The following is a 27,164-nucleotide window of genomic DNA, read 5'->3' as shown; positions in this document are numbered from 1 at the left end:
CCAGGGCTGTTGTGAGGGAGCAGGGGGTAAAGGGGAGGGATTAGGATGACTTCTTGAACACATTTTCTTCCTTTTGCTGCAATTAAACAAAGTAGGCCTGTGATTAGTGCAGCGCAGGGAGCAGAGAAAAAGACACCCTTGAATCCCAATGGAGGGACCTGACTGAGCATTATTGCCTGACAATGCCTGAGTTTATTGCTGAAACCTGCTTACCCTCCTGCATGGCAAACCATGGGAACTCCAGTCAGGTGGAAACTTTTTCTCCTTTTCTTTTCCCGCTCCTTGTTTGTCTCCCCCCTCTGACCACGGAAGCCCTCCAGGAGCTCACAGTGTGGTTGAAACCACACAACTCCCCCCTGGTAACTGAGATGTTTAGGATAAGCTCTGCCTGGTTTTTGTGCATGAGCTCACACTTGTCTGCTGTTGTTCGAACACAGTTAATGATGAGCTTCCTCTGTTTTTTCCACACCCCTTCCCTCTCTCCTGTCCTCCTCCTCCTCCTCCTCCTCCTCCACCTCCTCTCTCTCTCTCTCTCTCTGCTCCTTTTCTCCCTTCTTATTTGAAGCTAAGCGGCTGTTTAAGTGGAGTGCCTCCTCCCTCTGGCTCTTGGGAATGCTCTCAAGGGGCCCTTGCCTGGCACTGTGTGCATGACACATAATGAAAACAATTTTACGCTGCAGAGGGAAGTATGAGGCAATTACGGATGTGACAGCCACCTGCAGACTCACCCCCCTACAGTCTCCCAACCACTGCACCATTGCCACAACCGCCGCACAGTGTCACCACACTATGAACACAACCCGGCCCCCCTCCCCACCACCACCCATCCCTCACAAACACACACTCCACCAGCCCACAGCTTCATGAATATGTGATGGCTTGATGATGTTGTGAATGGCTGGGGCAGGTGAGGAGGGGTGAGAAAGAACGGGGCTGTAATAAGTTGCCCAGCTGGAGGTGGTGTTGTGGCCTGTCTCCCTGTGGCAGTCCATAGAGGCTTCTCTCCACAAGCCCTGACCCTGGGATCGGCCTCCTGAGGGGAGCGAAGAGATGACGTGACAGGGGCGTGCAAAGCGCCCCCCCAAATCTCTTGTTGGCCAATTTTACACATGAAGCCAGGCCCAAAAGCCCAAGTGGCAGGCCTAACAGAGCCCTGATTTAATTTGATAACCTGCTTAGTGAATGTGAATTAAATGAGTATTTCACATACAAATTATCTCCTTTGACCAATAAGAATTACTCTTTTGGTTAGCAAAACACAGATGTCTCTGAACCTCTTGGGCATTTCTGATTCGCTTTTTTTCATACATCCAGATAAATCTGGTCTAGTTAGTCTTGCTCCTCTCAAGGATAGTCAGGAGGGATATGATACTCAGAGAAAATACTTCATATTGTCTGTCCCCAGGGTCACACCTTTGAAATCAAAGAGGCGCGTAGCTGAAAAGGTTGACCCACACATATGATGTGTGACTGTTTAAGTCTCGAATCAGTCAGGTTTCTGTCACACAGTTCTTGTTCTAAAGCCCCCAGCTATAAGCAAAGCCCACCTGACCTGAAGATTATTGAGAGTGAGGCTAAAGGGTGTATTTTATGCCTGCCAGTCCCCGAGAGCGGCCTCCTGATAGCTTGATGTGTCCTTAATGGCCCCGCTGAACACCAGAGACAGCGGTGATGAGTGAATCCTCAGCAACAACTGACACATTAGAGACCAGCTGATAAAAGCTACTTGGCACACACACACACACACACACACACACACACACACACACACACACACACACACACACACACACACACACACACACACACACACACACACACACACTACATGACACAAGGTACAAGGGTATAAACAAAGACACTAGCCGGAGATGTGAGCATGAAGCGAATCACGAGCACTGATCAAATGAAACATAGGAGAGCACACAGTGAAAAATGGCCCACTGAAAGTTGATATTATGCAATGGTTTCTGTAACCATCAATCCAATAAGGCCATGAGGACTAAATTCTCTCAGTGCTCGGAAGAAGTGTAACATAATAGATGAGAAGATCAAGGTGAAACAGGAATGAATAAGTGAAAACAGCATATCTAAGCATGAAAGATATCACAGGAGACACTGCAGACGGTAAACTGAGGAGCTAAGAGATGAAAAGTAGTAAATTAATCTTCCGGCAATTTCTCGCAGAAGAGAAAAGTGCACCAGTCTTTATTTCTTATAACAACTCAAGACAAATGACCACAGCCGGTACATTAGTTCTGATAAGGGACATGCAAGAAAGACAATGGCTTTCAATTCCTGATTTAATCAACCCCTGGCATGATGTACTTCTGAAAATAACAAAGTAGATTAATCAGGAATCAAGACATAGAGGGGGTGCAAGGGCAAGTGTCTGATTTCTCTGCATGAAATATACACAGTATAATAAAGGGCCTGCTAGCAGAGCCTGCCACAGCGAAGCACCTGTGAGATTGAAGCTATGGACACAACATTAGCAAAATACCAGACTACACTGAATTAATGACGTGGAAGCTCCTACATCCAGGCCGATCTGGGGAGTCTTAATTTATTTTCCCTTTCCAACTCATCCTTTACAAAAATGACAGTGTCTTCTTATCGATTGTACACTCAGAGATCAATCAGCTTTGCCCTGACTCAGAGAAAATGTACAGCCCCCTCCCCAACCTCCACATTCAGTGAGCTTTGGTCTGCTAAGATGGCAGGAGGGGTTATACGACCCCCCCCCCCGCCTTTCTCTCACTCACACCCACATACACACACACACACACTTAACCCATCCTCTGTCAGTGTAAAAGCCTGACTGCAGTTAAAATAAGCTAATCTACAAAAGAGAGAAGACTGCTTCCTTATTCAGACTGATTTGAGTCCTCTATCTCACCCCTGCCCCCCTTGCCTGTATTACACTCCCTCACCTCAGGCAAAGACATGAGCACAAAAGAAGTGAGGATGAGAGCTGTTTATATACGAGAGCGACTACACGCTGAGAGCTGCCACAGTAGAATATGACTGGGCTAAAAAAAAAGACTGTCATAGTCACAAAAGTGACAGTTTTCTCTTTTCAATGATTGACTATAATACCTCAAAGTCCAGTAAGTGTAGAATCAATCTGGGATATAAATGAGAAACTGTTTGGGTTTACAGTGCTTTAATCTTGTTGGCCCAGATTAAGAGAAACAAATGTTCTCCTAAAGGATGCTTTCCCATGTTTTCCAAAATGAGGACAAGGCCAGAGAGCAGTGCTCCGAGCAGGGACGGCATGGCTGAGCATTATCCGTGCCTGGCAGTGGCACTCGGACGACCAGCTGTACGGAGATGGCCATGCTGTCGTACTGCCCCTCAGATGGAGCAAACTGTGCCAGTGAGAGTCAATAGTACCTGGCATTGGGCACACACAGCCATTAGCCGAGGCCATTACCTTGCACTTGGGCCTGGAGGGTTAATCCAGGGTTAATTCTATTGGCCTGTTTGGCAGACTGGATGGGAGCAGACTGACAGCACTTCAGCACATTCAATGCAGCTTTACCAAGTCTGCCAGGGGACGGAGGCACTTTCATCATCATGCTTCTCAGGCAGTAATGAATGAAAATGGAATTTTGTAGCTGACAACTAGATGGATGACAGTCATGGTGATTGAAGCGGCACAAAAAATTAATTTCTATGTATCCGGGAAACTATCAAGGTTCTGATTGTGGCAGTGACCTGGCAATGTTTAGTAAACCTTCAGACATTGCACGGTTAGGAATAAGTGTGTTGGTATAAAATACAAATTGTAAGAGTAAATTCTTAGCATTAGGGACCTTGGGTGAAATTCAGGTTATCGTCAGACATCATTATTAGCTCCACAGCTTTTGTGCCCAAAACTGCCAAGAATATTCAAATCTAAACAGCCACATCCAAAGCTTTATAAAGCCGAAGCAGTAGGTGAATGTTAATGATTGATAGTGTGACCAAATATTTTTATATTTAACCAGACGCTCAAATGGACAACGTTATTATAGGCTTATTACTGTCATACATGGACAGGGTATAACTAAAACAGTCCATCATTATGGAAGTGCTTTCTACTACTAAAAACAACAAAACAGCGCTCAACAACATCATATCAAATAAATGACACTTTATTCCCTGAAACCAGAAAGTTCATTTACAAAGGACTAGCCGTTGCAATCACAGCTCTAATGTAGTAGTGAGGAGGAAAAAAGGGTAATTGGTTTGGTAAAGATTGTTTTCCATCGCACCATAAAGCACTACACAATAGAAAAGGTCGTCAATTAAGCAATCATGAATACCAAGTACCATAGCTGATGAAAATAGGCCAGTGGTTTAAATAGATTTGCAAGCAATTTACCTTTTCACAATGTTGGCAATCTGATGCAATTTGCTTGCAATTTTGTCTGCTTTCAGTAGCACTCTGAGCTGACACTACACGGTGCAAATGGCAAAGAGGACCACATAGAAAATGTAAAACTATCTTGGCCACATCAAGGTATCAGAATGGCGCTTCATCAGGAAAATTACAACAATTAGCATAAGTGCTCCAAAATCAACACTTTAAATGTCAGCGCCAAAGGTTGGGCCACAGATGAGCAAGGGTGCGCAATGTCCTCTAGGATGGACTTGCCTTGGAACGCAAAGCAATCACCCATCATCTATTGCCAGTGATGGCCCCACAATTGCTGTGACATTCTCTCAGGCCTGTCATTCTTGGTCACAGACTGTTTTTCCTCTCTGCCTTGATTTGCCAGCAGCAGAATTGTGACAGCCTTTGCGTCTACTTCAGAGACTAATTTGTTCTCCTCTAACTTTTTCCCTCATCAGCTTCCCTCTGCTCAGTTGGCAAAGTTTATGTATCTCAGGGTCGGGACTGGGTTTAGATATTTTTCCATTTAGATTCATGTGGGTTCATTTCTTGCATGAAAGGATGTGAAATAAAGAAGTGTTTGGAGAAAATAAAGTGGATCCAGAATGACCTCATACCTAATTTTCTTTGCTAAACATTGCTGGAACTTAGAGTGCTAAAAGCTTTTATTAATTGTTATGTTGCTTGGAATTCCATTTTCTTTTTTAACTGTTATCAAAATATATGTTGCATTTAATTTAAAAGAAAAACAGCATTATGAATCAATTTTGGGAATGTGAATTTCTCACTAAGAAATCACATATTCTAAACTTAGCTATACTGTCTATCTATGTTAAGGTGTTTGACCCACTAAATTAAAACAAATCTATTTTACATTGTGCATGTATTAAATCTCTACAATCCGATGTAGCCAACAGATAGAACAAGGTTCATATTGTGTTAGTCAATCAACAGATTGTCTCAACAATGACGGGGAAGTGCGTTGTTTAAGAGAATATGTGATGACACCTGAAAGAACAAAAGTAACTAATACTCCTCTCAACATGACAAGTCTTTCCCGTCAACTTTCAAATGAAACATCTGATTTCTAAGTTGGCAAGGCCAGGACATCTTTCAGTTGCGGTTAAGTGTCTGAGATAACAACTCAACATTATCTTTTGTGTCTCATCTGCTGCCCTCAAGCACCACTCAAGCAGAACTTTGGCTTTAGCTAGCAGCTCCTCCCCTCGTTTGCAGGCTTTCCAGTTGAACTTGTCAGAGATTGCCAGAGGGGACAGATGTGTATCCTGTCTGACTCTGTCATGACAGAGCAAGAGCCCGACTGAGACGTCTGGAGAGAGGTAGATTTACTGTGAGCCGTTTGAAGAGTGTACAGAATAGGTTGCATGCTAGTCTTCCTCTCTCTCATGCATGTATCTGTATAATCGTAAATATTATTTACATGTGACAAAAAGACAAGAGCAATTATCTATAACTCAATATCTGGAGGCAAGTGTTCTTGTTTAACCTGAAGTAAGGTGTTAATATTGATTTAGAGTAAATCAAGATATGATTTATTTAACACTACTTTTAAAATTGGGTTGATGCTTTCAAATGTATTGTTTTTAGTTGGTTTTAGAGATTCCTTTTTATGCATTTTAACTGGATATTTTTACTTTCTTGTTTTCCTAACAGTTCTCTCTCAGTCTTTCATTGGTGTGTATTTATTGTTTTCAAAATGTTTTAAAGCTGCTGTGATGGCTAGGGCTTTCTTGAAAAATATAGTTAAATGTTAAGACTTTTGAAACTCGATAAATAAATAAACCATGAACCATAAATAAAGAATCTCAAATAATTTGATGAATGAAACAGTGGAAAGAAAAAAAAGTATTGGCCCTTGCTGCCATTTCTTCATCGGCAAACACAGACTATTGATTAGCTGCTGAAATGGATTACCTGACAGATATTGTGATGACTGGTACTGGGTTTGACCTATAAATGGCACCACATATTGTGTAAACAGTTGGTAATAAATGAATGAAACTGATATAGTTTAAAAGAAGAGACATTTTCTGTATTCTGCTAAAAAAATAACAAGGAATTTAAGGAAGTTGCTAAATCCTAAAAGATGTATGGTATTAAGGCAACAAGTCACAAAGTGTGAATGAAAACACCATCACTTGTGAGTGTCTCTTTGATGCCCCTGTGTTTGTTAATTTGTCCATATAGATTTCAGCTCATTCCATCCCTCTAATGCTGCATTTTGTCAATAGCTGGTCACAGTGTTGTCTGTTCCTCACTGCGGTGTATTTAATATTTACCAGCATCTGAGCCTTATTAAAGCAAGATGAATTAGCCCGGTTGCTATAGATTTTCTTTCAGCGCAGAGTGAAAGAGAGCAAAGTGAAAAAGAAAGATAAAGGCAGGGAGGAGGGAGGCAGAGGAAGAAAGTTTGTGTGCTCAGATGATCAGCATGCGGGGGCCCCGGCTCGGGAGCGGCCCCCAGCGTTGGAGGAGTTGTGAGCTCGCTGATGATGGGGTTGCACAGATGGGCTCGAGCCTGGCTCCCAGCTCGCTCCTTTGTACGGACCCTGCTCTCTAATTACAGCTGATGAGTGTGTGTGTGTGTGTGTGTGTGTGTGTGTGTGTGTGTGTGTGTGTGTGTGTGTGTGTGTGTGTGTGTGTGTGTGTGTGTGGGTGTGTGGGTGAGGGAGAGTAAGGAGGGGGAGGGGAAGGGGAACTGAGGGTAGGGGGAAGGGGGGGGGGGCACACAAGCAGGTGACAGTACGAGAAGAGGAACCTGTGGCAGATCCTCGGCACCATCAGGCACAACGTAGTCGCAGCCTGACAGCTAATTAGAAACGACACGGATTTCTCCCAATGTAACAGATGTTGCCTAATCAGTCCAGCTCGGGAGAACCCTGCGCCAGCAACATTTCATGCACAATTTAACCATCTAAAAGGGATGAAATACTTAATGCATTGTAAGGCCAGCACAGCTGTTTCTCTAGTCAGAAAATGTCCCAGTCAAAAATATGCATGTTTTATGTAACTCTAGCCGAGTGTTTATAATGCTATAATAGCGAGAAAAAATTGCTGCCACACATCTGCCAAAGATTTCAGCTTTACTGGTTACCATAACATAGACGGAGCAAAAGACCAAATGGAGATTTAACTTTTTCTGATAATCCCTCCCACGCAAAAAAAAAGAAATCAACAATTTCCATTTGAAATACATCTCTAAAGATTTTTGGTGGATAAAGGGAAAACATTTATCAGTAGCATTTATATATATTTAAAAAATAAAACGTCTTTGAATATGTATTTTCAACCTCATGTTTGTATTTTAGTGGCAGTAAAACATTTAAGCTCAGACATAAATACAGGCAATTTATTTTCCTGCAAACAGCTAAATGATATTCGTATGCAGACCATTTAAATCACATAATATAGGTCACACATCTCTATGCCAAAGTTAAGCGTCTGTGATTGTGATGGTAATAGTATGTTCTATTTGCCTCACTATCAGATAAATGTAAATTTGTGTCCTCACTGTTCCTTTCACATCCAACATTCTCCCTCCAGATCTTTTTCTTCCTATCTGCCCCAGTGTTGGCTGTATCTCCTCAACTCTGCATTTTTATCTGATGCACTGGATGACAGGTAATCTAGCTGAAAGTTCCAACAATTGCACACAAAGAAAAAAAAGGCCACGGCTGATGAAATCTGAGCAGTTATCACACAAACCATTACCTGTCAAGCCCTCCGCTTCAATCTAAGGGTGCATCAATTTTCTGAAGAGGAAATCAAGGGCGAGGAAGAAAAGCAGTCCAGATAAACAGTGACAAAGGCCTCTTTTCTGCTGCTTTTATTTATGATGGGATGTTGCTGTGCGGGGACCAGGGCAAGGGCTTTATCAGACCAACTGATACATCTTTGATAGCCAGGGAGTCTTCACCCTTGATGAAGTGTTGCACTTGCCAAAGAAGATTTCGAACCCAAATGACTTTCCCTCAAAAACCTGTGGAGATAGGGGAGTCCCTGAGCGGCCACACGCGGATGAGTGAAGTGACAGAGTGAACAAACAAAGACACAAGTATGAGTGTGTGCGTGCGTGTGTGTATTCTTGTCTATAGAGGACATATAAAGCTTGTGTTTTTTGTATGTGAGAAGGAGAACAAAATGGGGCACTGACGCTTAATGTGGGTTCTAACGTATTCTTTATTTTAAAAAGGATCAAACTGCATATTTCCCACTTTTGATTTAAAAAAGAAAAAGAAAATTGTATTGAAGAATTTTTTTCTCCTTAACACAGATGTGAACAGAAATAAAAACGGTTTCATCAACTAGACATACTTACTATTGATAAAGATGTTGAGCTGATAAGGTGATATTAAAAAAAATGGTGGTTAGGTGTTTATTTAAATAAAATCCAAGTCAAAGATATAAATTGGTATAAGATGCAAAAATTACGTAAAATCAGTGAAAGTATAAAAACACATAAACCACAGAGACAACCGTAAAATAATAATAATTTCAGGATGCTACTTCCCTTATTCTCCTACCCCAATTGTTAACTTCTACCCAACAGTCAGTCCAAGCTAATAGACATGACCCCCTTTATTCACTCTTTTTCTTGTCTTTGGATCTGCAGCTTTTCTCTATTCTCTAAACACTATCAGGGAAAACCTGTAGCACTTTCTTCAATTTGCATATTTTCTATAAGCGCCTGGTCCTGTTTAGTGGATGTGTTAAATCTATAGGCTCACAACATCCTGTGCATCTATACAAACTAAACCTGAGCTGTAGTCTCACATTGGGGATGTGTAAATAAGGAAGGTTCAAGATTTCACTTTAGATAAACAGATCACAATGTTGATTTGATTACAGTTAAATATGAAAATGCAAATCATGGAACAGATTAAATGCTCCATATCTCTCTAAACCATTCTCATAAATAATCCAGGATTATTGTCAAGAAATACAGCTCGATGAATATAACAACTGCATTTTGTAAGACCATAGGCTATCATAGCTGCTTTTCCTTTAGCACCGCTGTTAGGTTTGATGGTGGGATGGTAAGGAAGGAGGTGGGACTCTAAGCCAACTGTCCTAATGTTGTGATCGCTGTGTGTGTGTGTGTGTGTGTGTGTGTGTGTGTGTGTGTGTGTGTGTGTGTGTGTGTGTGTGTGTGTGTGTGTGTGTGTGTGTGTGTGTGTGTGTGTGTGTGTGTGTGTGTGTGTGTGTGTGTGTGTGTGTGTGTGTGTGTGTGTGTGTGTGTGTGTGTGTGTGTGTGTGTGTGTGTGTGTGTGTGTGTGTGTGTGAGCACATACAGGACGTACAGTCCAAGGGCTCCCATGCTGACAGTTAACTGAGTAGACAGAGAGGAACCATAATTAGATTCATCTACTGGTATTGACTGACGCGACAAGACTCCGGTCTGATCAATATACACACTCAACATATTGTTCCAAATACCAATAACTTTGAATATCCGTCTTAACTGCATTAGTTAAAGTCAAATAATTAAATGTGCCCTTTTAAACATGGATGATCTTAACCGTCAAAGATTTATAAATAGACCTTAGTTTGGTTTGCATAAAAAAAGAGAGTCTGACATCGGAAAAAAAATGTTTCGTTTTTATTTAATGCGCATTTAACTAAAAAAATTACATTACATTTATTCACGTGCAATTAGCAGTTACTTTTAAAGTAGAAATTGGTGATTATATGCGGTTGTTGAGTACCTCTTGAAGTGGTGTGGACCTGTGTACTTGATGCTGGATATTTAAAAAAATCTAAATCACTATCTTAAAGCAAAAAAAAAGAAGAAGATTGACAAGCAGAAGCTCATTCTTTTTATGTTGCAACACCTAATTTCACAGAGAGAATAAAGAAGATCTTAATCACGTGTTTGCTCTGCTTTATCAATATGTACATGATATAGTGTTGTTGCATGAATGACTTTGGCTCACCACATCCCGCCCCCCGAAAGCTTTTCCCTGTGAATATCCCACCCTCGAACAGAGAATCCATTATTGACAATACTAAACACTCTTCTACTCCGTGCCATTGACGTTTGACCCCCTCAGTATTTTTTTCTCTATTCAGGATCACTGATAGCTTTTTGTTTGCCATAACTGCCTCACTTATTTTTCCACCGGCATAGTCCTGCATTGAATGACTGCCTGGTAGCAATGCAGATTGCCCCGCAGTGTAGAAAGCGTAATAGCCACCATCTTTTAGCCTTTAACAATGCTGTTAAAATCAGCTCGATGGTGACATCTTAGCAGCTGTCAAGGACATCAATACAGATTTTTGTGCAAGTCGAGGCGGAACTCAAGCTAAGACACGTGATAATTGGTACCAATTAACAGTAAGGATTGGACTTAAAAGCTGTATGTTGCTATTTTATTCTCTGTGATTATTTGTGCCTTAACTAATGACTGAGATGTGCACGACCTCATGAAAATAACAAACCTTATTCTGTTTCACAGGATCTCTCGCTTTCCTGCACATTGATTAAGTCACTCTTACTTCTAACTATCAAACCACAAACATTTGGAAAAACACTTATACGCCATAAAGTAAATATACTGTCTGATCCATGACAGATTGTCAGGTGTAATTATGAGCCTGTTTGCGATAAACTAAAGGTTGAAAGATCAGCAAGAAGAAAATATATATGAACTAGTTAGTGGCTCAAAGAAAAGAGGAGTGAATGTGGCCATCGCTAAGAAACTTGGAGCTTGATGGCTTGCGAGTTGTGACAGGTAATTACTCACACTGACGACCGCTGAGAACAGGAGAGACGCTCATATTTGATAAATGATTCACGCGTATTTTAATTTCTTCTGTCCTTTGACCTTCGGGGCAGGCTAATGTCTTTTGGGTCACCCCCTGCACACTCACAGACAGACACTGTCTCTTTAGTTCCCTCTCTGAAACACACACACTCACTGGGAGAGAGGGCTACAGGAGTCACAGTTAATGGGATTACCCCAGCAGTCCTGAGCCATCCCTAACCTCACCTCCAGGTCCCACTGTGGCAATCAGAGGCATCAGCATCCTTAACGCATCATAGAGAGTGCTTGTGATACCACGCTGTGGGGACCTCTGCTCTCTAACCTCTTAACACAGCAGCACTTTAACTGAAGTGACCTCTGCTGCTTTATAGAGCTACCCCCAGAGGAGACCTAAACGCAGCATCCACCAGGTCACAGTATAAGACACCATTAACCCGAAACCTCTAGGCTGGACTCTGTTTAAAATCTCTCCTCCGGCAATCACAGCAGCATCAACACCTTGTAGGTTGACCCTGTCACACGGCAGTCCAGATACTCGATCTTTAATGTGAGGGTCACATCTCTAATGGATCTGTACTCGTGCGTCGGTGATATGTGTAGCTGACAATAAAAAAGACATGCTAATTTTTATGCTGCTTTGATACTGAAAACACAGGAACGGGTACACATTCCTTCCCATCCACACTCCCAACACGATTACTTAGAAATGAAGCGGAAAATGGAAGCGATTTATTAACGAGACATTAGAGGCACTTTTAATAACCTTCCCATCCTGCTCAGCAGGGAGCTGCGGATTACACCACACAGGTTTCGGTGACACCAGAAAGGAAGTCCCCCGCCGGGTGTGTGAAGAGCGCAAAGGGACACAATACCCAGCCTGGGGTTCTCACATCCCGCTCTGGGCCCTCACCCCAGGGGGAAGGACAATGGGTTAAAAAGGCATGAATGTCCTGCCTATCCAGGATATAATGTAGGTGGCTGCCACTGGGTCTGAATGGCCTGACAGAGCAGCGGAGGGAGAGGCACAAAGAGCCCGTAATAAAAGAGATTCCTCGGGTCAGTAAAGCATTGCATTCACTTTGGCCTCCACAGCTCACAGCCTCTCCTCTCACATTCACCTTTATTCTAAACCGCAACAACTATTGGATATATTATAAACAGCAAAGCTATCTGTGAAGTGCAAGTGTTGCTCCATTGTATATAAATAAATCTAAAAGTAAAATAAGTACTTTCTGCCATCCTTTATAACTTATATAATTAATAAATAAAAAAGGAAAGAAATAATATCCTGTTGTTGCCGTTACTTTATTATTGTTGCTATTATAAAAGCAATAGTAGAAGTTGTGCTGGTACAAATTGTACATGATATTCAAGAGGAAATGCAAGGTGTTCGTTGGAGCTTGTTTGAGTGCACTTAAAAAAAAAAGAAAAAAGGATCCAGTTTAAAAGGAAAAGCGTCACTCCCTCTAAAAGTAGAGGAAGGATTAGAGAAATTCCACAGTTTCAGGTGACATATGTTCGTGCCAAAGTGTGAGAAATCAACGGCTCGATTATTTCCTTTTAAATGTCTGTGTGCACACAATTTGTCTAAGCTAAGCATTGGCAATTTGCTCAGGTCAACCTAAAATACTTCTCTTACCATGCCCATGCTTATTTTATGCAGCCAAAAAAGGGGGAAAAACCTTTTCCTAATATATGCACGTGTCTCCATTGACTGCGTGGAGTGAACAATGATTAAAATGCGTAACCATTGTCCAATTCACTGGCTTGGACAATCAGATAATGCAAGGAGACAAGGGATGATGCCCACACAGACACATGCCTTTACTGCACCCTTAATCTAATTAAAGCAAATAAACTTATAACTGATCTTCTCGGTGACAAAACACTGCTGAGGAAGCTAATTTGCTTCCTTGTTGTGGCTCTAGAAACAGATAATACTGTTTTATTACACAAAAGGTCACCAGGGAAATTAACTTCTGGGCCAGCATATAAAAGAAAAGGCCCAGCACTCAGAATAACAAGTACATACTGATTACATTCAATCATGAGAGTCCCAGTTGGATAGGACGCTGACCTTTCTGCCTGTCTCGTCAGGAAATAAGATATGTAAACGCAGGACGGGCCACTTCCACAGGACCGTCTCTGTATTGCATTGTAGAAACAATCTAGTGAGGCAGCCACTCCAAGGCCGATTGCACAAGTTATCCGTTTGAAAGAAGTTTAATTTTAACAGTTGAATAGAAATTCATGGCTTTTTTCAGACTCAAAGAGCACTAAATTGGATTAAGAGCACATCACTGAATTCTCAACGAACAAAAAGTTTCAGTTTCTTTGTCTCCTATTTAATACAGCCAAAGTCTCAGGGTATTATTAGTCACCCTCCATTAAACTTATAAGACAATTCAAGTTTTTCTCCTCGGATGACTTGATTTACCATAAATCGACCACCTAGCAATCATTTCAAGATTATCTTACTTCATTTGAGGTATTATTTATTTCAGACCCTCCAACAAACACCATGCTGGATGTTTCTTTTATTGTACACTTTCATTTCATTTCGTCCCTCTCCTGCTGGTGCAGTTAGTCACTGTCTAGCTCTTTCCCCATGATTGATGTTTACAGGTCAGAGCAATACTCTTAACTCATTAGTTAGAAAGGGAAAGATGGGAGCACTTGCTGGAGTGAGATATTGCCGAGGAAAAGAGGGAGCTATTTCAATGTGGAGACAGAGAAACTTAGCGTCAGTGTGATAATAGCCCCTGAACTATTGCATGTTTCAATCAATGGAGACAGAAGTAAATAAAAACCAGAGGGGAAGATTCACCGGCATCGATCCCAGCTCAACACAGACCTTGCTGACAATCTATGGTCTGGGCCAGTAATGCTCCCAGTCATCCACAAAATCAATGAAACTCATCCTTTCAATAGCATCCAATTATTAGCACAAAGTAAAGGCAGCCTTCCACGATAAATCAGAAAACTTCATTGAAAAGCAACGAGGACAAGATAAATGCTAATTGGAATGTGAATAAGAGCAATACTGAAAACAATCATATGAAAACAGTCTCCTAGATGTTCATCTCTGAGGATTCTAACTTGGTTTAAAGTTGGCAACACATTAACATAAATAAAGACTGTACTTAAAGACTTAGGTTATGGTATAACTGTGAAAACATTTAAAGTAATTCATTTTTATTTGAGAAGTTACCTTATGTCACTACATGTTGCCAAATAAGGTAACCCAATGGGAATAGAGCCTATGGCCCATTGATGAAAGTGCACTAGGTATCTGATGAACAAGCACCATAAACTGTTTGGACCTCTTGGAAGTCAGACTCAGAAACGCACCTGGATCATATTCAGTGATGTATCCATATTAAAGCAGAACTTTCCAAGTGCTTGATATGGTGGTATCTAGTCATATATGAACAAAACTTAGCCCAGCTTTGTATTAATCTGGTCAATTGAATCTCAATTGTGGTGCCAGTAGCTAATTATATATTTTCAAAACAGGTAATCTTTTGTCTTTTTAGAAACAATGTCCATATTTAACAGGATAATGCAAAGAACACTGTGTTATCTTGATTCACAGGGACACTTTTTTATGAAGGATACGTTTCTTTACATTTTAAACTGTAATGTTAGGAATCTTGTTTTAATGCTGAGAGATACAAATGAAATTCAAATCACCTCAATCATGTTCTTATGATTTCCAAAATCTCACAAATGGTGTACTCAAAACGTGGATATAAATTCCAAACTCTCTGCATGGGAAGACACTGTTGGTGGTTAGTGATACAATGTTGTTGTCTTTTTGTAATTTGGGTGGAACACCCTTAATAATCCATCCCTGCATGTTGTGAAACTGCAATGTGTGATCAAATAATCTATGTTTTCTATGTCATTTGCACCTAATCTTTGAATATTTGTATACATTTATATCACTAAGTAATCATCATGGCCAGCTGTATTTGAACCTCCCAGGACAATCTGGGTTTTTTTTCCACAGTTACACACAGTGTGGTTTACATTAGGTGAGGGAATAGCCAATGTTCCCCTCTGTTGGCCCCCGTGTAATAACCATTAATTTCCCATCATAGTTTGTGTTAATTAAAAAAGCTACAGGTTTAATTGCCGTTAAATGTAATGATGTTAGATCTCATGTTCACGTGTTCAGCTCCACCCATCACCAGCTCGTTACTCAGACTTGCTGTATTTAATCAGATAGAGAAGGAAGACTTGTCTCTAATTATCTGCTCCGCTTCATCATTTAATCTTACTATAACAGCTCTTGGCATGTACTGTGGACTTATAATATGTCTAACCTGACATAAAGTGTACATGTTCTTTATTGTGTATTTGTTCAGAACCACTGTTTATTTCTTGACTGTATTCAATAATCAGGATGAGGGCAAAATATAGTGGAAAATGCAGCATTGAATTAGCTTAGCAGTTAGCATACATAAAAACATGATTTGTGTGTCAACACTTTTTGGGAGCAGACAGGACGGTATCATGTAAAATGAGTGAGTGCTCACTTGGATTAGGAGCTGAATTCACACCAAAAGAGCAGTACGCCTTAATGGATCCCATCACTTCCAAGATTTTATGCCAGTGCATTTATGTATCACTCAAATTCTCAATTGTATCAGTAAACAACATCATCAGATTACCAAACAACGCAAAGTCACTATAGCTAAATCAGCTATATATGTCAGTTTTTGTGCTTTTGATTCTTACCCACTCTCATAAAATAATACAGGTATTAAAAAACAAGGATCTGCCTTTCTTCCAAAATGGTGTCAGTGCAATGTTCTTTATTTTAATTTAGTCGGTGTTGCAATTTTAGCTCATGTGCAATTGTAAACTAACGGGACAGTGCCTGTAGCAAGTGTGAGAGGATCATGGGTATTAATGCGCTAATTTATGAGCCTTTTCCTAATGTCATAAATCTGCTCTGTTCAACAACGTAGCACCTGGTAACTGTGCACACAAGTACATCAACCAAAACACTTTTGGGTGATGTCACCATTCATAACAGAAAGATATCAAAGACATGTCCATCATGTGTTTCTTAAACACTAAAACTATTTATTACAGTGGAATTATTACACTTGCTTCACATTCCTATATGAAGGGATAAATAATGCATAGAAATAGTCAAACACCACGTCCAAATCTGGGGTTAAATTCATGTTAACGTGCATTTCTTGTAGTTGCTTGTGCACACGACTAAATATGACAGCTCTGCAGCATTTGAAGATGTTATAAACAGACGTCTAGACTTACAACCATCGCCAGCCCCCTTGATAATCTCATTTTAAGAGCTTCTTTCACCGCTGTGTTGGTTGAGGTGCTTGGAGAGCACACTTGCTTTCAGTATGGAGGGGAAGAAAATCTGATTAAACAATTAGTGTCAATTAGCCCCGACCAAATCATTCCGCAAACAATTGGTCTCTAGTGCCCGGCTTAATTACAGGCGACTTTCAGCTCCTTATCGTGAGCCATGTCGCCCGTGATTCATGTCCGACTCACGCCTGTCCCTCAAGCACCATCAATTATCCACCAGTAAACAAATTCACCAGGCAAAAAAAAAAAAAACACAGCTCTCGGTCCCAGGCCTGATTAGCATAACTTTATGTATGCTGCTCAGCTGCTGTGAAACTACAAGTGATCAAAGCAGCGATGTGATGAGATGGACATTATGCTGATAAAGGATAAGAAGAGATGAGAGAAAAACAGTCCAATTTGTGTAAGAAATCACAACATTTTTCGAAGTGCCCGAGTTTCCCATTGAACTAAGCCTTCAGGCAGATACTTGATTGAAAACTGGCACATGAATTCAAATCTCTCATGCTATGTTTCAATGATTCCCCTAACTTAAGCGATTAATGTAATGCCATATTCTGTGTTGTATCAGGAGGCATTCAAAAGTTTCGATCATGCAAACACAAAGGCGTACAGGCACAATCACGTCTCAAAATGTGAGGTCAGATTTCTTGATTTCAACACACACACACTGAACATACACAATGCACGGAATGTGTGAAGGGGAGCGACAGCAGGCTCGATGACATGTTAAATTACCCTGTTGATGTATAGCTTAATGAACCCCTTGTGTTGATCACGCTCCACATTAATCAACAGCCATGAACAGATTCCCTTATTTTCTCAATGCTGCCTTGATAAACTGCAATTTCATTTAACCTTGGACAGCAACTTTAATAGCTTCCACAGGACAACTGTCAATACTTCCCTGGGTATACAGTGATTAAATTGCAAGGCGAGAAGTGTGTCCCTGCTTCCTCCTCATGCTCATCTCGAGACTCCCTCTCTTCACCACACCTCAACCCCCCCCCCCCCCCCATCACTTCAAATCACAATTTGTACTTTCACACTTCACAGAGACCACGCTTAAAAAACAAAGTCGAAACAGACATTTTTGGTCTCCGCCGTGCAATCACCGGGATAATCTGTTGCTGTGTGTTGTGGCTTTTTTGTTACACATACATGCATTTTTCATTGTAGCAACCCAATTTTATATAATATACAGTAAAGCCATTTATTTTATCAGAAGAATATGCTGTTGGTTATTTGATGCGTCTGATTTTACCCATTTACATTTTACCCATTGAGATATTTTCAGTTGTAGCTTTGTGTCAATGTGTTGTTTAGTCTGTGGACAATAGACATATATACCCTATTACTCAATGGCTACAGCAACCATGTGCTCAAAACCTTCACAGGATGAATGAAATCCATTTAAAATTATTATTTGGAAGACGTGAGGTAAGCTGTCTGGCAAGCTAATATTTCCATCACATTTATTTTCTAAATTTTGTTGCTGCCCGTGAGCTCGATGGACAGGATAAAACAAGATGGTGACAGGCAGTGACCTGAGCCCTGTCATAATGATTTTCTGTGATATCCTCCACCCTTGTCAATTTAGCATAAATTATCAGCCATGAAAGGCCTGCTGGCTGATTAAAACCAATTGTCTGGGTAGAGAAGGACAAGGCAACCTCTTTATTATATGATAAACTAAGTTAATGGAAGACGACAATCTCCCCTCTGGGAAATCGGACTGACTCTTAATTAAAGCATTGTGTTTTCTATGCTGGATTGAAGGGCCTTTAGTCAAACATGCTCTTGAGTAAAACTTTTAGGATAATTTGATAAATAAACTGAAGCAACATGTCAGGAATGGGGGAAAAATTGATATTCCGGCGTGAATATCTGACAAAAGAGGAAGATGATTTAATATTCATAAATGTAATCAACGCCAATCAGATGATACTCACAGTCAACAAATACACCGTGTATTACCTGATTTGTTTATGAAAAACACACACCTGACACTTGGTAATTACACTTGATCTCAGAACACAGTATCACCTTTAGAGAACATGTTCCATTATCACATCCACAGCTACTCATGAAGTTGTGTGTCACATGTCAAGCAGAAGAAAATCAGTTTGTTTGTGCAGCTTCATCTCCGCTCAGCCAACAATGCAGGTTTGTCTCTTGTGCTCCTCGGATGACATAACAGCAAAGCAAACATTTATCCGTCCTGCGCCTCTCGTATGCTTCCTCCACCCACACTTGAGAGGTGACAGGCGTACACCCGGACTTTCATTATTATCCAACACAGCAAGAATGCCTCCAGGAGGATAATTACTGAAACTTGAAGAGCCTGGGCTAATCCTAAGTACTTCACTTTGTATGACTGCCTCACCCGCCTGTCTCTTAGACTGCCGCTCACACTGACAAAGTGCAATGTTGGGCTCAGTGAAAGTCAATAAGAAGACCTCATGGCCTGCAGATGTAGCAGTCAAGCCAAATCGGGCCAAAACACACTGTTATCTCTGTTTATCATAAAAAGCCAGGTTTGAAACTCTATCATCTCAGCCTGGGAAATAAAGATCATAACATTCACAGAGGCTATCCTACAAATGCCCAAATGATTATTCAACTCTATCTTGAAAATAAGAATATATTTCCTTTTGGTGAGAGAAGAGGTGGATTGTGGAGTGCTTACAGGAGGCAGCCATATAACCTGAAGTCCTGGTTATAGAAAGCCAACGCTCTGCCGCCAGGCGTGCTCTGACTGACAGGTGCTGAGGCTGATCATTAGCACCCTGTCTTGACATATTTGCATGACAAGACCCATCATATGACACCCACTGCAAATCTAAGGATATTCGTTATCGAACATACAATTATCTTAATAAAAGGGGGAAATTATGCCCATCTAAATTACCATTTACATGGTTTCCATGTAAACCAACAATGTGACTGCTAACAAAGAAGCCTGCGCCGGGGGTTGTTAAATATAACAAGCAACTTTAAATTAAAACTTTCAAGCTGCCTGAAGAGCTCATTTTATGATTGTATGTTATGTGAATATAGTAAATATATTTTTGACCTACAGGAGGTAATGGACAGCTTGTTGTTTTGATTTTTTGCTCCCGACTGCCACAACTTGAAAGGCAGAAGAAAGTTTTTTGGCGGCTCTCTCCATTCATCCCAAGAGGAACCAGATGCTCCCATCCTGCCAGACAAAGCCAGGAACAGCTGCCTGATCGATACCCGACAAAGGCTCAGAGGTTAGAGCAGTCAAAAGATTGTTAACTAGCCATTTTATTTGCCAGACATTTATATCATTTTTTATGGTTCAGTGCACCCCTTCAGTACAGGCCATGCTGCACACCTGTGCTTGGAACACTTTCAGGGCCTCTTCACCCACTGTTCATGACCCTTTCAGGAGAAACGGCCCTCCGTCTCTAAGTTAGATATGGATGGTTATTTATGTTTGTTTACAATTTTTCCTGCTGTACTCAAACATTAATATTCATGTCATGATATTTTTGCGTCATTGTCAGCAGCTCATTTAAGAGATAAAGGTGACCCTGAAAATAGCTGACTTGCTATGAAGGTTTCAGAAAAAGCTTTAATATGTGTATGCTTTATGGCTGACAAGTGTGAGTGTGCATTGAGGGCAGTTGAGGATGGTATTGGCCTGTATTTGCACATTCCTGCATATGCATGTGTGTTTATGTTTGTGTGAATATGAGTGTTGCTGTACCAGGCATCCCAACCGGCAACACATGGCTTTGCTGCCTCCACTCTGGCTCGTGTTGAGAGTGTCCATGCAGGCTGGCAGAGAGGGGAGACCCTCTCTGTGGCTCACCCAGGCGGAGAGGGGCTTCCTGCACATCTTTTGTCACACCATTTGGGCCCTTGTGTCTGTGGCCGCCCGCTTCGGACCCACTTGGCAGCTCACAGTGCAGACGGACATCTGCTCTTTCCAACCTCCTGGTGAACATAGAAAACAACAACCAACAGACCCTGCTCTCTTACTCTCTGCATACTTTACTCATACTGTCTGTTAGGACAGTAACAATGTTTTGATGGAGCAACAGTCAGATCCATCCATATGTTTTAATATAATACCAGTGTACTAAATGTACCTACTATTAGCCTATATGTTTCTTAATGGTTGTGAGTGATTTTAAAAAATACACCCTTTTAAACGTTGAATTACTGTTTGTAATAGCCTAAGTATGACTATATGCACCCTGAGCACCATCGTTCTTTTAATTGGTGGTGATTCACTCGTGATTACCTCCCGGTTTTTTCCAGAAAATCGGTTTGAAAAAGATGGCCTTTAGATTACCGAGTTGCTTTGTAAATCATCACATTAAAGTTCATTTTTGCATCTCGGGTTGACTCCTTTCTCCGCGGCTCTAAGCGGAGTGATTCTGCAGCACGCAATATTGAACACACTTTGTTCGTGCTCAGCGGCCCAGAATAACTCGGTCATTATGGTGGCGAAAGGGACAGGTTTTGAGTTTGATTTCATGATGGTAATATAGCCCATGTGTGTAGAAAGCCTTCAATGGGGACATCTGTTCAATGCGTCTTACAGTTACAGCCGTGCGATAAGAACAACCTGTGCACACCACATGAACTAGGACCGACCCCAATGCTGCTGAACGCAACAGGCAACAAAAGGTTTTTTTTTTTTTTTTGGATATGTAGTGCTCTTAGAATAAATTAGACAATCCCATGTTAAAGTGCACTAGGATTAAATATATCTTGTACCTCTGTAGCTTCAGCAGCAGGACGTTTCCTGTCGAGCAGTTGTCACACTGACCTCTGACATCAGTCTTGCTGGTATGATCGCTTAGTAATTTGTCACCGGAGGCCAACATGTCCCCTGTAGCTAGAGCCAATACCCTGCTCTCCAAATGCGTAAAATCCCTATTGCGCATAATATTGTGAATCACCATCCCCACTAGGAGGAAGAGGAAAGGGGAAAACCAGTTTGATCTTTCACAGGTGTTTAATTATCGCATGCTTAAATATATACTCGATTTATATGCACAAATAATACGTGCATCTATATAAACCTCTTTGAGTGCAGAAACCGGATTCGGTGGTTATTCTTAATTTAAGTGCCAGTGTAACATTTATCTGGTGCACAGTCACACCGGCAGCAGGAGATGTTGTGTTTTATTCTGCTGAGAGCAAACGTCGAGGGTCAATCAATGCGCTGCGGAGCGGAGGAGCACGGTATGTAGGTTTTATTCTCGTCATTACTTTGTCACATTTCATTCGCCTTTAAAGGCTGTTACATAATGTTCACAGCTTACTATGATTTTCGATATGTTTTGTGATTGGTTAGATTTAAAGGAAATAAAATAATGAATGCAGAAAACAGATCGAAGCAAGTTCCACCTAATCTCCAACGTCAATACGCTAAGTGAATGTGTGCGTTTATGCTTTTCCGTTTATCTTAAAATCTGTCCTTGCTTTCATATAAATGTAAAGCCTAGCGTTGATTTTATTTCCCCCTTTAATAATTTACAAGCGAAAACACGTTAAAAAAACACCTTTAAAATATATTTAATAAGTGATTACAATCAATGTCCGAAATGTGTCAAATGTATCTTTGTATATTGTTAAATTTTAGCAACTTGATTTTACATGTGCATGGTGTAAGATTATTCATTTAAAATACTGCATGCACAATGTTGCTGAATCTGTTTCGGAGTTGTTCTTGAAATGTGCAACATTATGAATAATTTCGGCTGTTTCAGTTTTAGCTCCTTCATGTTTTACACCTGAAGGTAAAGCAGAGCAAATTAATCCAAAATGCTGTTGTCCAATCCTAGAAACACAAGAATTAATCAGATAGTCCATCTATCACGCTGTGTAATAAAGGGAGCGACATGGGTTAGGCAGATGATGTGATGAATAATCCCTGGTCGTTTTAATTAACTTTTCCCTGTCCTGTAATGACCAAGCTGGTCAACAGACCCGGTCAATAAGCATGTTAATATCAAACAAATAAAACTGCGGATGATTAAAAACCTCCTGCGTTATTAAATTTGAAATTCAAATGAAATGTATGCTCCCAGTGCGCCCTGCATGCTAATAGCGCCCACAGAGAGTCCCAGGGTTCAACAAACGTTTTGCCTACAAGTCCTTATTATGTAACAGGAGCGTTCTCCGTAGATTTAACTAAATGTCAGTGGCAGAGTGATAAACCAATTCAATATAACAAGTTTATCATTTTATTTTCACTCTGACACAGAGTGCAATCACTTAGTCTAACAAATAATCTCAGTCAACCTGCAGCAAAAACAGTCTATTGCCAATAAACCGTCCTGAGAAATTCTACTTTAGAATCTTGATGGTGAAAATCATTCAGAGTCAACTACATCGACCCCTCATCATCTTCTGCATCATCTTCTGCATCATCTTCTGCATCATCATCATCATCATCATCATCATCATCATCATCATCATCATCATCATCATCATCATCATCATCATCGGTTGTTTTAGACTAATAATAATAAAATGAATAATCCTCCGCCGGAATGCAGCATCAGTTTTAATCAAAACTGTTAAGATAATTGAACGCAATTACAGTAATGTGAAAGTTTGAGACGTGTAGGTTCAAGACCAGAACAATGCAGCCTTTATATCGTGTGTAATAGTTTGTGTATATTAACTCTTTAGAAGTTAAAACTTGCAAAATCCTTTTGGGTGATTTATACCAGCTAAATACGTTTCTAAGATGAGTAAAAATGAAGAATACAACTATGAGGCTTTTAGAAAATAAAATAAAACACCTGAGCAGCCGAACAGGATATACACTTAAATAAATACAATGCAGAGGATGACGTGAGGTTGACCCAGTTAAAGTTGTACTAATGTTTATACTTGGGAAAAGAGTTGACATGACACTTCCAACGGATATCAATTGCTACATTAAGCAGCATGATTGAGGAATTTGAAAATAGTCAAAGTAACTTAAAAATCTGAGTTTAATTGTAATTAAAGTATTATGGCTGTGCATCTTTTTCTTGACGGTGTAGTTACGTTTACCAACCCTTTGTATTTACAGCCAGCTAGATCACCAAGCACAGGTCATCATCCGGCTTTCTTTAAATTTATGGAACGTGATGTTCTGTAAAATTTCAATAAGTGGCCCCCTAATTCCTCCTTCCTAATTCACTCTCATTTAACTTTGCCTTCCTTCCGCTGTCTTTTATTATGGAGGGGGCGGTGGGGGGTGGAGGGGGGTGGAGAGCTGTCTGAGGCGCTCTATTGATGACCTCACGGTAGTATGTGGCAGTGCTGCGGGACGGAGCCGCTGATTGGTCGCCCGTGTCACAGCGGCACTTCAAAGCCGGAGAGGAGCCTACAATTGTGGAAGAATGGGCGGAACGCATCATTGTATTGCACACCTCTAAAAAAAACAGTGCTCTGATTCATAAATATAAAAAGATCCTCTGAGGAGGGCAGTGTTTTTGTGTGATGGCAACTTCACTTCTAGGGGTGAGTCGAAAGGACTTTCTTACTGGTTTAATTAGTTCGTGTCATTGTCCGGCGAAGAGGGATTAAATTTACAGCAGCCGCAAAGTAGCAGCGAAGGCAGTGCGTTGGTTATATTTTCAGCAAGCGGTTCGCATGAGAAAGCTGAGGCTCTGTAGACTGGATAGAAGTTTGACCTGATGCTCGAAAAACACGCATGTTTTCCTTGGTGTCCTGTTTGGCATGCATTTGTAAGCGCTGTGTGTCGCGTTTCAGTTGTCTACTTTCTATTCGTCCAGGTAGGAAGTGATAATATTATTCTGTAAAGATTTGTAAACTTTAAAACATTTGTTTTAATATAAAAGTTAATTCGATTTAATACTGGGAAGAAGTTAACTAACTTACCATCGTCTTTTGAGCTGACATTTTGCATAGAAATGTGTGTGATGAACCTGTTAAACTTGTTGAACTGACCAGTCACTCACAACTTGTCTTGTCCTTTCAGGAGGAGCCGAGATTAGGATCGACTCCTTTAGCCATGTTAGCTGCAACATGCAACAAAATAGGGAGCCCGAGCCCCTCACCATCAACTATTTCGGATAACTCCGTTTCGTCTTTTGGAAAAGGCTTCCACCCGTGGAAAAGAGCCACAGCGAGCAGCTGCAGCCTCGGATCCGGCCTGTCCGGCTACGGGGTGTCCCGCAATGGATCTGGCATCTCGGACTCTTTCTGCCCCAACACCTCCTCCGGATCCAGTGCTTTTTCCCTCACGTCTGGTGCCTCGCCCGGTTCACACTTTGGAAACGATTATTCTGTTTTCCAAGCATCCGTTTCGGGGGGCGGTCAAGACACCAGCCACCAGCCAGTCTTTATCTCGAAGGTGCACACCTCAGTGGACAGTTTGCAGGGCATCTACCCGAGGATGAGTGTCGCGCATCCCTACGAGTCCTGGTTCAAATCGTCTCATCCCGGTATCCCCACAGGAGAGGTCGGGACCACCGGAGCCTCGGCGTGGTGGGACGTGGGAACGGGATGGATTGATGTTCAAAACCCTAATGGAGCAGCACTACAATCCTCCTTACATTCCGGTGGACTCCAGACCTCCTTGCACTCTCCCCTGGGCGGATATAATTCTGATTACTCGAGTTTAAGTCACTCTGCCTTCAGTACAAGTCCCTCTCCACACCTGTTGTCCACCGGCCAGCATCTGATGGACGGTTTCAAGCCGGTGCTATCCTCTTATCAGGACACAAGCCCCTCTCCATTAGCCGGTGCAGGGGGGACTATGCTCTCCGGGGGTCCACCTGCATCTTTAGCGGGGTCTCCGAGGTCATCTGCCCGGCGGTACTCCGGCAGAGCCACCTGCGACTGTCCAAACTGCCAGGAGGCGGAGAGACTGGGACCGGCGGGCGCCAGCCTCCGGAGGAAAGGTCTCCACAGCTGTCACATCCCTGGCTGTGGGAAGGTTTACGGGAAAACGTCGCACCTAAAGGCGCACTTGAGGTGGCACACCGGTGAGAGGCCGTTTGTGTGCAACTGGCTCTTTTGCGGAAAGAGGTTCACACGCTCCGACGAGCTCCAGCGACATTTACGCACACACACCGGGGAGAAAAGATTCGCCTGTCCGGTGTGCAACAAGAGATTTATGCGTAGCGACCACCTGAGCAAACATGTAAAAACTCACAGCGCCGGAGGGTCCGCCGGCTCTGGCTCCGGGGGCAGCGGAGGGAAGAGGGGGAGTGATACCGACAGCGAGCACAGCGCGCCGGGCAGCCCTCCGTGCCATTCCCCCGACCTGTTGCACCCACCTGAGTCCAACCAGGGGGTCGGCATGAACGGCCTCTAAAACTCCCCTCAATGAAGTCAAAACTGTAAAACAACAAAGTGTTGTGACGGGACTGTCCGAGAAGACACTGAAGTGGACATACTTTGCTGTATGCGTAATGCTTCAAAATGAGTGTTGTCATTCAATGAGAAAATAGGCCACTACGTTTCTTTGACTTTTTCCAAGTGTTTAAGACTACTAATTACATAATTTCATAGCTGTACCATCAGAAACTTCTGATTAATTCTGCGGTGTGAATGCGTTATTGTGGGCACACTGGAACAGGGCACAACTCAAACTCCTGAATTCTACCTTGATGTTTAATTTCCCAGGATAGAAGAAGCAACATATATTATTAACACTGCTGTGAAAAATGTAGGCCGGAAAAGTTGTGCTACTCCTGACATAGATATTGTTCAAAACCAAACTCTGGCACTTTATTATCGAGCAGGAGAAATTGTTCATTTGTGTCCCTGTGGATGGACTGCTCGTAACAAATACCTGTAGAGTGTGGTAAAAACTATTCGGGATGGGATAGCTTCGTTTTATCTGTATGATCCTATCAAGCGTTTGATAATGGAAGAGCAGTTATAGGTTTATATCACATATTGCTATTCAACAGCCTACAGTATGTGCGTCAAGTCAAGTTTGTAAGTGGCGAGGTAACTTACACTTCGCTGCAAAATGTGTTGTACTGTACATAATGAGAAATGTAGGTTAGAATAATTACAGACCAATGTAAAGGTGAGTAATGTATTTGTCCAGGAGACGATTTTGTATAGGTATTTCTAGTTGTATATGGACTCTAGTAAATATTTGAAAATATAAGGAAATGTACTTGGATTTTTCTTTGACATATGAAATGTATTGTGGGGAGTTATATTTAACCTCGAGTTTTCTTGTATTTAGGGGTCTATCATTAGGCGCACTTTGAATTTATTTGTAAGGTTCTGAAATAATTTACTGTTTACCCACTCATTTAATTTAAGTACGCATGTTGTAAAGTGATTTTAATTTTACAATGATATTTTTTTCCCTCCGATAATGGCTTTTTATGTAAGCCACTCAATAAAGTCAGTATGAATTCAGAAGCACTTGATCGACTCACGTTTGTTTGATTGTTGAGTCGAGAAAATCTATGTTTGGACGGCAGAAAACATTTTTGAATTTACATATTTTTGTGTCACATTATGTATTCTTTTTTAATATTATGATTGAAATAACAGGTGTTGCGTTTCATGACTTCCGTGTACAGCTGGTTTAACATGTGTTTACAGTGAAGGTGGAAAGGGGCCTGCAGCAAGATCGAGGCCTCATACAGAAATTATTTAACATTTCAAAA

General features: G+C 41.4%; 1 protein-coding gene across 1 annotated transcript; it reads left to right on the top strand.

Moving 5' to 3' along the window:
- Positions 1-23,946: 23,946 nt before the first annotated feature.
- On the top strand, positions 23,947-26,913 carry sp8b (sp8 transcription factor b). The gene is made up of 2 exons (XM_079640764.1): positions 23,947-24,021; positions 24,503-26,913. Exons 1-2 carry the CDS (start codon positions 24,001-24,003, stop codon positions 25,841-25,843), a joined length of 1,362 nt encoding a protein of 453 aa, XP_079496890.1. The 5' UTR covers positions 23,947-24,000; the 3' UTR covers positions 25,844-26,913.
- Positions 26,914-27,164: the final 251 nt, after the last annotated feature.

The sequence above is a fragment of the Notothenia rossii genome (genome assembly GCF_949606895.1).
Source record: "Notothenia rossii genome assembly, chromosome: 7".
Taxonomy (NCBI): domain Eukaryota; kingdom Metazoa; phylum Chordata; class Actinopteri; order Perciformes; family Nototheniidae; genus Notothenia; species Notothenia rossii.
The sequence above is the reverse complement of the archived record's forward strand: the minus strand, read 5'-3'. Positions and strand labels throughout refer to the sequence as shown.